Raw genomic sequence first — 12,217 nt, forward strand, 5'->3', positions numbered from 1 at the left:
AAAATTCTCAATAATTTCAGGTTTCAGAGTAGCAGCCGAGTTAGTCTGTATCCGCACAAAGAAAAGGAGGACTTGTGGCACCTTAGAGACTAACAAATTTATTTGAGCATAAGCTTTTGTGAGCTACAGCTCACTTCATCGGATGCATTCAGTGGAAAATCTTACGCTCAAATAAATTTGTTAGTCTCTAAGGTGCCACAAGTCCTCCTTTTCTTTTTTCAATAATTTCAGTGACAGCAGAACTGGGCCCAAATTCTCTGAATAAGGTCTGGACTTGACCTTAGGACTTGAGCTTTGATCAAATATTCTTAACAAAATGCAAAATCATGGAGTTCAAGTAGTTTTCTTTTTGTAATGTTACCTACTTGAAAAAGAACTGTTTCTTCCAAAATTATGGCCTAGGTACACAATTTTTTTAATCTAACCACTCCCATATTGCTATGAAAATAGCCTGTTTGTTGAGTGAAGGTAGCTTTGCATCAAAAAACATGCAAGACTAACATTTTTATGTGAAACAGCTATTTAACTGAAACCTGCACTTATTGCCCTACCCATTTGGATGGTAGAATTTCGCAAAATTTCATTTTGCAGGTTTTCACCTCTGCCTGTCACAAAAAGTCCACAGAGTAATATTGTTGTTGGATGGAGGCATAGATATCACTAGATCAAATGTCAAAAAATTTCATGATAAAGTTTGTGAATATGTGTGTGTCCCCCCCATAACACTGGACTCAGTGGGGAATGTGTGTGTATTCACAACACTGCACGCAGTAGGCAATATGTGTGTGTGTGTGTGTGTGTGTTAGTCCCCACAACACTGCACTCAGGGGGGAATGTGTGTTCTCATAATATTGCACTCAGTAGGGAATGTATGTGTGGCCCGACATAGGTGGGGTGCTGAGAAACGTGCCGTGGGGGGCACTGGTGATGCCAGCTCCGCGCACTGGGGGAGGCAGGGCTCCCAGGAGCAGAGATGCCCGCCAGCCCTGCGTGGAGGGGGGCTTGGGCAAGCGGCTTGGGCCATCTCTGCAGGGGGAAGGGGGGCCGCTATCACCCTATCACAGCGCTGCATTCACTGCGGAATGTGTGCGCGTGTCCCCAAAACAGGACACTCCGTGGGGAACGTGTGTGTGTGTGTGTGTCCCCGTAACACTGTGTACTCCGCCCTGTGTGTGTGTTTCCCCACCACGCCGCACGCGGTGATGGTTCTGGGAGACGATTGTGCAAGGGCAGTTTTCAGTATTTTGCATCACCCCCCCGAGGTGACACAGATACAAACACAGCACTGGCCACCCCCTCCCCCCAGCTCATCGCGAGGCTCTGAATGACCCGCCGCCCTTTTCTGCCAGCCCCAAGAGCAGGTCTCTCTTGGGCCGGGGAGGGGAGGGGCGAGCCGAGCCGAGCCGAGCCGAGCGCAGTGCGCAGGCGCTGTCGGCCGGGCCGGGGCGGAAGCGGTTTGAACTGCGGCGGGAGCCGGCGGAGCTGATCCGGTCGTAGCGTAGCACAGAGCGCGACCGGCCCTGAGCGGGCAACATGGAGCCTATCCTGGAAGGTACCGAGCCGCCCCTCGGGGCCGTCCGCCAGCGTGTGGGGGCAGCTCACGAGGCGGGGGGAGGTAGCAGCTGCTCCACGAGGGGGTGTAGCTGGAGGTAGCAGCTGGAGGAGAAGGGGGGGGAGTCAGCAGCTCCAGGAGGAGGAGGAGGAGGGGGGTGGGGGTAGCTGGAGGGGGGGGGAGTCAGCAGCTCCAGGAGGAGGAGGAGGAGGAGGAGGCGGGTGGGGGTAGCTGGAGGGGGGGGGGTGAGTCAGCAGCTCCAGGAGGAGGAGGAGGGGGGGGTAGCTGGAGGGGGGGGGAGTCAGCAGCTCCAGGAGGAGGAGGAGGAGGAGGATGGGGGGTAGCTGGAGGGGGGGGGGAGTCAGCAGCTCCAGGAGGAGGAGGAGGAGGAGGAGGATGGGGGGTAGCTGGAGGGGGGGGGGAGTCAGCAGCTCCAGGAGGAGGAGGAGGAGGGGGGTGGGGGTAGCTGGAGGGGGGGGGGAGTCAGCAGCTCCAGGAGGAGGAGGAGGAGGAGGAGGCGGGTGGGGGTAGCTGGAGGGGGGGGGGTGAGTCAGCAGCTCCAGGAGGAGGAGGAGGGGGGGGTAGCGGGAGGGGGGGGGAGTCAGCAGCTCCAGGAGGAGGAGGAGGAGGAGGATGGGGGGTAGCTGGAGGGGGGGGGGAGTCAGCAGCTCCAGGAGGAGGAGGAGGAGGAGGAGGATGGGGGGTAGCTGGAGGGGGGGGGGAGTCAGCAGCTCCAGGAGGAGGAGGAGGAGGATGGGGGGTAGCTGGAGGGGGGGGGGGGAGTCAGCAGCTCCAGGAGGAGGAGGAGGAGGAGGATGGGGGGTAGCTGGAGGGGGGGGGGAGTCAGCAGCTCCAGGAGGAGGAGGAGGAGGAGGATGGGGGGTAGCTGGAGGGGGGGGGAAGTCAGCAGCTCCAGGAGGAGGAGGAGGAGGAGGAGGATGGGGGGTAGCTGGAGGGGGGGGGAGTCAGCAGCTCCAGGAGGAGGAGGAGGGGGGGGTAGCTGGAGGGGGGGGGAGTCAGCAGCTCCAGGAGGAGGAGGAGGAGGGGGGGGGGTAGCTGGAGGGGGGGGGAGTCAACAGCTCCAGGAGGAGGAGGAGGAGGGGTAGCTGGAGGGGGGGGGGGAGTCAGCAGCTCCAGGAGGAGGGGGGGTAGCTGGAGGGGGGGGGAGTCAGCAGCTCCAGGAGGAGGAGGAGGAGGAGGAGTGTGGGGGGGGAGTCAGCAGCTCCAGGAGGAGGAGGAGGAGGGGGGTGGGGGTAGCTGGAGGGGGGGGAGTCAGCAGCTCCAGGAGGAGGAGGAGGAGGGGGGTGGGGGTAGCTGGAGGGGGGGGAGTCAGCAGCTCCAGGAGGAGGAGGAGGAGGGGGGTGGGGGTAGCTGGAGGGGGGGGAGTCAGCAGCTCCAGGAGGAGGAGGAGGAGGGGGGTGGGGGTAGCTGGAGGGGGGGGAGTCAGCAGCTCCAGGAGGAGGAGGAGGAGGGGGGTGGGGGTAGCTGGAGGGGGGGGAGTCAGCAGCTCCAGGAGGAGGAGGGGGGGTGGGGGTAGCTGGAGGGGGGGGTGAGTCAGCAGCTCCAGGAGGAGGAGGGGGGGTAGCTGGAGGGGGGGGGGAGTCAGCAGCTCCAGGAGGAGGAGGAGGATGGGGGGTAGCTGGAGGGGGGGGGGAGTCAGCAGCTCCAGGAGGAGGAGGGGGGGGTAGCTGGAGGGGGGGGGAGTCAGCAGCTCCAGGAGGAGGAGGAGGAGGGGGGGTAGCTGGAGGGGGGGGGGAGTCAGCAGCTCCAGGAGGAGGAGGAGGGGTAGCTGGAGGGGGGGGGGAGTCAGCAGCTCCAGGAGGAGGGGGGGGTAGCTGGAGGGGGGGGGGAGTCAGCAGCTCCAGGAGGAGGAGGAGGGGGGGTAGCTGGAGGGGGGGGGGGAGTCAGCAGCTCCAGGAGGAGGAGGAGGAGGAGGGGGGGTAGCTGGAGGGGGGGGGAGTCAGCAGCTCGAGGAGGAGGAGGAGGGGGGGGGTAGCTGGAGGGGGGGGGGAGTCAGCAGCTCCAGGAGGAGGAGGAGGAGGGGGGGTAGCTGGAGGGGGGGGGAGTCAACAGCTCCAGGAGGAGGAGGAGGAGGAGGAGGGGTAGCTGGAGGGGGGGGGGGGAGTCAGCAGCTCCAGGAGGAGGAGGGGGGGGTAGCTGGGGGGGGGGGAGTCAGCAGCTCCAGGAGGAGGAGGGGGGGGTAGCTGGAGGGGGGGGGAGTCAGCAGCTCCAGGAGGAGGGGGGGTAGCTGGAGGGGGGGGGAGTCAGCAGCTCCAGGAGGAGGGGGGGTAGCTGGAGGGGGGGGGGAGTCAGCAGCTCCAGGAGGAGGAGGAGGAGGGGGGGTAGCTGGAGGGGGGGGGGAGTCAGCAGCTCCAGGAGGAGGAGGAGGAGGGGGGGTAGCTGGAGGGGGGGGGAGTCAGCAGCTCCAGGAGGAGGAGGAGGAGGGGGGGTAGCTGGAGGGGGGGGGAGTCAGCAGCTCCAGGAGGAGGAGGGGGGGTAGCTGTGGGGGGGGGGGAGTCAGCAGCTCCAGGAGGAGGAGGAGGGGGGGGTAGCTGGAGGGGGGGGGAGTCAGCAGCTCCAGGAGGAGGAGGAGGGGGGGGTAGCTGGAGGGGGGGGGGAAGTCAGCAGCTCGAGGAGGAGGAGGAGGGGGGGGGTAGCTGGAGGGGGGGGGAGTCAGCAGCTCGAGGAGGAGGAGGAGGGGGGGGTAGCTGGAGGGGGGGGGAGTCAGCAGCTCCAGGAGGAGGAGGAGGAGGAGGGGGGGGTAGCTGGAGGGGGGGGGGGGAGTCAGCAGCTCCAGGAGGAGGAGGGGGGGTAGCTGGAGGAGGGGGGGAGTCAGCAGCTCCAGGAGGAGGAGGAGGAGGGGGGGGTAGCTGGAGGGGGGGGAGTCAGCAGCTCCAGGAGGAGGAGGAGGAGGGGGGGGGTAGCTGGAGGGGGGGGGAGTCAGCAGCTCCAGGAGGAGGAGGAGGGGGGGTAGCTGGAGGGGGGGAGTCAGCAGCTCCAGGAGGAGGAGGAGGGGGGGGGTAGCTGGAGGGGGGGGAGTCAGCAGCTCCAGGAGGAGGAGGAGGGGGGGGGGTAGCTGGAGGGGGGGGAGTCAGCAGCTCCAGGAGGAGGAGGGGGGGTAGCTGGAGGGGGGGGGAGTCAGCAGCATTCCCCATTTTCTGTCTGTATTTTCAGGGCTTGTTGTTTAGCTTTTTGGTCTCTCTCATCAACAGAAGTTGGTCCATTCAAATATATTACCTCACCCACCTTGTCTTAGCTAGGACTTTACTTGGATTTAGGTAACTTAAGAACACACCTTTTCTCCTCGTGAAGATGCATCCTCTGTGGCACTCATTTGCATTGTTTCTTCCGTCCCACCAGTTTCCCTGTCATTTTCAGTTTCCTCTTGTCCTGGCCAGCAAGACAGTTGGGCCTTGTTAACGTTTGAAAATCTTGTAACTATTCTCTATTAGCAGTGTAGCTGTGATTGCCTTAAGCAGTAGTGTAGATGGGATGGGGGTGTTTTTACCATCAGATTATGAAAACCTGCTAGGGTTGCCAATTTTCTAATCACACAAAACCGAATACCCTAGCCCCGCCCCTTCTCTGAGGCCACACACCCTGTTCACTCCATTCTGTCTCTATTGCCCTCACTCACTTTCACTGGGCTGGGGAAGGGCGTTTTGCCCCGGAAGCGACCAGTTGGTCCGGCTCCTAGGTGGAGGCGCGGCAAGTGGCTCTGCACGTGGCTCTCACCGACAGGCACTGCCCCCTCAGCTCCCATTGGCCGTGGCTCCTGGCCAATGGGAGTGCGGAGCCAGTGCTTGGGACAGGGTCAGTGTGTGGAGCCCTTTGGGGCCCCCCCGCCTAGGAGCTGGACCTGCTGGCCGCTTCTGGGGTGCAACGCAGAGCAAGGACGGGTAGAGACTAGTCACAGCACCGCCGACTAGACTTTTAACAGCCCACTCGGCGGTGCTGACTGGAGCCGCCAGGGTCCCTTTTCGACTGGGTGTTCCGGTCGTAAACTGGACACCTGGTCACCCTAAAAGCTGCTGTATCGTTTTCATGATTTGGAGAAAATCCCTGAGTCGTGCTACATTAACACTCCATTGCAGGTTCTGGTGTAACTGTACTGTTGGAAAATTGATACATTTTGATACAGTAAGTTCAGGGTGGGAGTTGTTACTCCTGCAACTGCTCTCTGAGCTGTGTTTGTGGTGACTGGAAGGCACTTCTGGCCTGGTGTAGGTAGGGAAACTGCTACAGTGCTGTGAGCACCACATCGCATGTAAGAGTCCCTTAGGCCTTATTTACATGAGCAAAAATAAAAACTCAATTTCAGGAGCTCCCTGCAATGGTGAAGCTACACTGTTAGCAGCGGTAAAACAATAAGCACTAGTATAAAAACACTAGAACATTATCTAACAATGAACATTGTCTACTGAGTAAGTCTTCATTAAATAGTAGTAAAAATTCTAAAACCCTGTCTATGCTAGCAGCAGCACCACGTCTAAATACATGTGCTAAATTTGCTTGTATAGACATGCTCAGAGATAGTGCCATGACAGTAGAAGCTGAAGTACGCCTGGAAGCATAAGGAATACAAGTATATGGGATTTGTTGTCACCTCCCTAAAATAGAACGTTCACTTGCCAGTTAGCCTGAGTTTCCAACCCTGACCGCATCTGGCCCATAGTGGATGCCACATGTGACAAACATGTCCTTGCTGGATGCCACTGTTGTGGCAGATGATGCAACCACTTCCTTTTCTTCAGTATTAGCAAGTGGCTGGTTATATTTCAGAATAATTCTTGAGTTTAGCTTAGAACAATTTAGATAAAACGTGTTGCTTATCATTATGCTCAACTTGTGGAGCAAGCCTGAGAAAAGGAGGCCAAGGAGAAACTCTTGATGTTATACCAATAAAATAAAAACCAGCAGGATCTTATTAAAGGGGAAAAGGCAAAATGCCACATTTATTTTGAATACAGAAAGACTCATAGTAAGCAGTTAGTTATAGCTATAACATTCCATTCAATTTCATATTTATTCACACATTCATTCATACACATACACACGCAGGTTCTGCAAGGTTGTTATCATAGTTACCAGCCTTAGAGTTGCTCATGCCAAACCACTGGCCAGGTGGCCTGGACATGAGGAGGGAGCAGGGTCTTGTCAGATGCTCATCTGATGCTCCTGGAAGTTGGTTTGCAGAATCAGACCCCAAAGTTCTCACTTTCTAGAGTCCATTTTTATAGGAATTTCTTCCTATGCCAATCTATGGGAATTGCTTCATCATACTGTTGCTGAATCAGTCAGCAGATGGCACATTCCTGACGGCTCCGTGCTGCCAGATGTTATTTTGTTCTTTGGTTCTCCCATTCTTGAGGCTGTTGGGTGGATTCCAGTCTGCCCTCCGGGGGTCCTCTGGTTATTTCCACTTGACGCCTTCTTCAGCCGATGGACACTGGATTCTTAGGCTGGCACTTCCCTGATCATTCAGTTATTATCCACACCAAGCATCCATCCACATACATCCTCTATCTCTATTTTAATCACAATTGTTAACAAAGCGAGATGAATACAACAAAAGGGTAGGGAGTCTCTGGGTGCTGTTTCTGTTGTTACAGAGTATTGCTTTGAGTCTCTCTCTGTGTGAGTAGTTGTTGTTACAAAGAATTGCTTTGAGAACAGACTGTCTTAGAATGTACTAACACAATTAGCAGCTTGCAAGGTTCACACATAGAGGGAGAGAAACAGTACCAAAAACCAAGAGACCTCTTAATTAGTAATACTCTGGAATTTAAACTATGGGGAATCAAACTCATTTGTGATTTTTAATACAGAACTACTTTAATACGATCCAACATTGACACCTTAATTTTTTGGAGACTAAGGATGGTCCCTTGGTAAGGGTGCTAGTCTGGGACCTGGATTCAATTCGCTGCTGCTCTGCAGACTACATGTGTAACATCGGGCAAGTCTCTCAAGTTCTCTGTGCCTCACCTTCCCATCAATAAAATGGATGTAATAGTATTTTCCTACCTCATAGGGATGCTGTGAGGATAAATACATTTAAAAAAAAAGAAGAAAGACACTGAGGTGCTCAGATGCCATGTTATTGGGGGACCGTATAAATACCTAAGAACATAAGTTTAAAAAGAAGAGAGAGAGGTTGTCAGGAAATAAATGCTGGATAACGTCCTGTTTTAAGCCGCATATTTAATATCCATTTGAACTTTGTGATTGTCTTTTTGGCAAGTCAGATAAAAGTATCTGGGTCATTTGGAAGGCCAGATTTAGCTGTACTTTCATGCTCTTACCACGCTGAACTGGCCAACCATGGCAGTATATTCACCAACTTGTCAGTTTCAGTTTTACTAAAATTCTAGCAGCCCTTCTAAACAAGTCTTTTTAAAAAAACAAAACAAAAAAAAAACCCCTTCTGTTGCTGATGCATGGCGTTAAGTCTATTAAACACATGTCACTGCTGGTGATAAGCTTACACACACTGACACTTCTTGCAGAGTAAGTTACTACTCAGTACAAGTAAGGGTGGCAGAATCTGGTCTTAAAAGAGACTTGAGCAAGTTTTTTTTCAATATACAAATAGACAAAAGCACATGCTAATACACAGCTTTTGTTCCCCAGGTGTTTCAGCATATGTAGAAGTGTGGTCATCCAACAGAACAGAGAATTATTCAAAAACATTTGCACAACAACTTCTGGATATGGGAGCAAAAGTAAGGAAATTATTTTCTTTCTTGCAAAGTTCCCTCTCAGACTGTTGCTTTCATATTCTGCTTGTCATGTATGTCTCCTTGTATGAATGGATTAATCTAGGAGGGATGTTGTAAGAGTTGATACTGCTACCATCACTCAAATTCAGAATTTGTATGGCAGATGGGAAATGTGTTACACCCTATTATATAGTAGTATAGCAAGCCTAACTGCTTCACAACAAAGTGTTTTTTGGTAAACACCACATACTTGACACAAACCCCCAAAGCAAGGAAAAGAAAAGCTAAGCTGCTTACCAGGACATATCCAGTACTCTCACCCACCTTATCATTGCTACAATTATCATAAATCCAGACCATGCACCACAATCGTACCTTTCACCTTGTTAACCCACTATCCTGCCAACATCCCTACTAGTATGGCTCTGCTCTGAAGAGTGACTGTAAAAGTAGTATTGGGGGATTCTGTGTATGTGTTTCAGTGGTGAATATCTCTAATGTGCTTGGTTTTCAAGTGTAAAAATGTTTAACTCCATTTTTTAGCCATGCTGAGCTTGAGCCGGAGGCTAGACATACATGAGGATGTGTCGGAGGGACAGGCTGAGATTTTAGTTTGAATGGAAGGAGACAGGCCTGGATTAGAAAGGGAAATCTACTGTTTACTCATGTTAGCCTAGCAAAGCCCAGATGCGTGGGCTCCGCATCTAAGAGAGTGCGCTCAGTACTATCTTTCATGTGAATCAGAAAAATTGTTTACTAAATTACAATTAGACACCTGTGCAAGTCTATTAAAAGGGTTGGCATATGTGTCATTGACAGCATGGGCTATGGAATCTCTGTTAACTGGTGATGATGTGAAAGAAGGAAATATCCCAGCTTGACTCTAAGCTGATGGAACCTTACCTACGACTTCTCTGTTTCAGTCGGCCTACAAAAGGGAGTTCAGGAGAGCTGGCAGTTTCTCAGAGACAACATTAAAGGCACAATAGCAATCTGTCATGATGTGTATTGAGCTGTGACACTACGGGCAAGTCTACACTGCAAAATTAAGTCGACTTAAGTTATGTTGACGTACAGCCATCGCAGTAATTAAATTGCTTTTTCATGTCCCCACTACTTCTGTTGGTGGTGCTCATCCTCACTAGGAGCACTTCCACCGATTTAACTGACCGTGTGGGGCACTGTGGAGCATTGGGGCTGACAGCCGGAACAGTCAATGCAGTGTCTACACTAACTCTGCGTTGACCTGACTATGTTGACCTAACTCAGTAGTGTAGACCAGACCTAATCTTCCCAGACCTGAAGAAGAGCTTTGCGAAAGCTTGTCTCTCTCACCAAAAAAAGTTGGTCCAATAAAAGACATTACCTCATCCACTTTGTCTTTCTAATATCCTGGGACTGACATGGCTATAACAACACTGCATACTTTGTACTTGTCTTTATTTAATTTCATTTTGTTGACTCAGACAGTTTTCCAATTTGTCAGGGTTAGTTTGAATTCTAATTTTGTCCTCCAAAGCGCTGGCAGCCCCTCCCAGGTTGGTGTCATCCACACATTTTATAAGCGCACACTGCATGGTGTTGTTCAGGTCATTAAAGAAAATAGTACAGGACCTAGGATAGACCACTGTTATATTAATTTATATCGAATAAATGGGCCCAAAGAAGTTAACATCACTCTGAAACTGTCCAATGTTGAACAGTTTTTAAAAAAGTTCAGGGTTTAGTATACAGAGATTTCAGCCTGCTTAGCACCACGAGAAACACTTTTTTTTTTTTTAACTTTAGTTAAAAAAACAAAAACAGAAAAAGAAGGAAAAACAGTTCAAGAATTTGAAATATAAAGTGTTAAGGCTTTCATTTTACCCATATCCAGTGTTCCCTTTCCTTTAGCTATAGAGAATTTTTAAAAGGCTGTCAAACAAGTTTTTCCCTTATAGGTGCTATTAAAGATTATAACTGTCCTTTTTGTGCAAAGGAGCAAAAGTTGGTTGAGGTGGCCTGAAGCTGTTGTTGCTGTTGCAGCTTGATTCCGTTTTTTAGAAGACAAAACGACAAACGAGGGCAGAGGAAAGAACAGCAAAAATAGCAAATGCAGCTTGTGCCTCCGATATTGGCTTTCACTTGCAATCTTGCCACTGGAAAAACACAGACACCATGGTGGTCTTATTAGCTCAGAGGCCTGGCAAACTTTTACCAGAATTAAGCTCTTTAGGGCACTGCATTTAACTTAGGCTGATGGTCTGTAATTGTCCGTGTCCTGTTTGTACCTCTCTTTAACCATAGGGTTTTATGTTTGTCCTTCTCCAATCCTCTGGGACGTCACCCATCGTCCATGGGTTTTTGAAGATAATAGCTAGTCGTTCTCAGATTGCTTCACCTAGTACCTTAAATGTCCTCGAGTGAATTCCATCATGCTGATTTGAATACATCTGGTGATATGTTTATAATATAGAGACTATACCGGTATAGCTACATCACCATAGCTATTCTGGAATTACTGTATATGTAGATGCAGTCTACACCAAAGGAAGAATTATTTTCCATTAGTAGAGGGACACTGCCTTCCCGAATGATGGTAGTTACATCGACAGAAGCATTCTTCTGTTCACATGACTGCATTTACGATGGGAGTTAGGCTGGCATAACTATATCAGTCAGAGGTGTAGATTTTTCACACTCATGGTCAATATAGTTACGTTGGTCTGCACTTAAGTCAGGTCAGGCCTAACTTGTCTAAATATTCTTTATCCTGTTCTTTCCTTATTCTGACTTGTGTTCCTTCCCCTTGCTAATATTAATTGTGTTTTAAATATCTGGTCACAATTCACTGATCTAGTGAAGACTGAAGCAAAATAGGATTAAACACATCAGTCTTCTTGATGTCATACATTATTAGCTCTCCTTCCGTACTAAGTAGTGGACCTACACTCACCTTTGTCTTTTTCTTGCTCCCGATGTATGTATGAAACCTCTTCTTATTTCCTTTTGTATCCTCTGCTAGGAGTAACTCATTTTGTGTCTTAAGCTTTCTGATTTTGTCCTGACATGCTTGTGCTATCCTTTTTTCATTTGTCCTTAGCAATTTGTCCATATTTTCACTTTATGTAGGATTCCTTTTTGATTTTCAGATCTTTAAAGAGTTCCTGATGAAACCATATTGGCCTTGTTGTTCTTCCTAACTTTCCTTCACATCTTGATAGTTTGCTGTTGTGCCTTTAATGTTGTCTCTCTGAGAAACTGCCAACTGTCCTGAGATTTTCCCTTAGATTTTCTTCCCACCAAACCTTACCTACCACTTCTATGAGTTTTAGTCTGCCTTTTTGAAGCCACCCCTGAGACCAATCAGTCAGAGCACGTTGTGCCCCACTTTTTGCATCCCTCATAGAATCATAGAATATCAGGGTTGGAAGGGACCTCAGGAGGTCATCTAGTCCAACCACCTGCTTAAAGCAGGACCAATCCCCAACTAAATCATCCCAGCCAGGGCTTTGTCAAGCCTGACCTTAAAAACTTCAAAGGAAGGAGATTCCACTACCTCCCTAGGTAACGCATTCCAGTGTTTCACCACCCTCCCAGTGAAAAATTTTTCCTAATATCCAACCTAAATCTACCCCACTGCAACTTGAGACCATTACTCCTTGTTCTGTCATCAGCTACCACTGAGAACAGTCTAGATCCATCCTCTTTGGAACCCCCTTTCAGGTAGTTGAAAGCAGCTATCAAATCCCCCCTCATTCTTCTCTTCCGTAGACTAAACATCCCCAGTTCCCTCAGCCTCTCCTCGTAAATCATGTGTTCCAGTCCCCTAATCATTTTTGTTGCCCTCCGCTGGACTCTTTCCAATTTTTCCACATCCTTCTTGTAGTGTGGGGCCCAAAACTGGACACAGTACTCCAGATGAGGCCTCACCAGTGTCGAATATAGGGGAACGATCACGTCC

At 50.8% G+C, this 12,217-nt stretch overlaps 1 protein-coding gene across 14 annotated transcripts in view; it reads left to right on the forward strand.

Moving 5' to 3' along the window:
* Nucleotides 1–1,377: 1,377 nt before the first annotated feature.
* MCPH1 (microcephalin 1) overlaps nt 1,378–12,217 on the forward strand; it is a 224,524-nt gene continuing 213,684 nt past the window's right edge. For 11 of the 14 annotated variants that reach the window (XM_037894194.2, XM_043542345.1, XM_043542346.1 and 8 more), the window contains exons 1-2: nt 1,417–1,552; nt 8,186–8,277. In XM_037894194.2, the coding sequence (XP_037750122.1) occupies nt 1,534–1,552; nt 8,186–8,277 (111 nt within the window). In that variant the 5' untranslated portion in view covers nt 1,417–1,533. Of the gene's footprint in view, nt 1,553–8,142; nt 8,278–12,217 lie in introns of those variants that run through there. The other 3 variants (XM_043542344.1, XM_043542355.1, XM_027817415.3) reach the window with 3 other exon arrangements.

The sequence above is a fragment of the Chelonia mydas genome, chromosome 3 (genome assembly GCF_015237465.2).
Source record: "Chelonia mydas isolate rCheMyd1 chromosome 3, rCheMyd1.pri.v2, whole genome shotgun sequence".
NCBI lineage: Eukaryota > Metazoa > Chordata > Testudines > Cheloniidae > Chelonia > Chelonia mydas.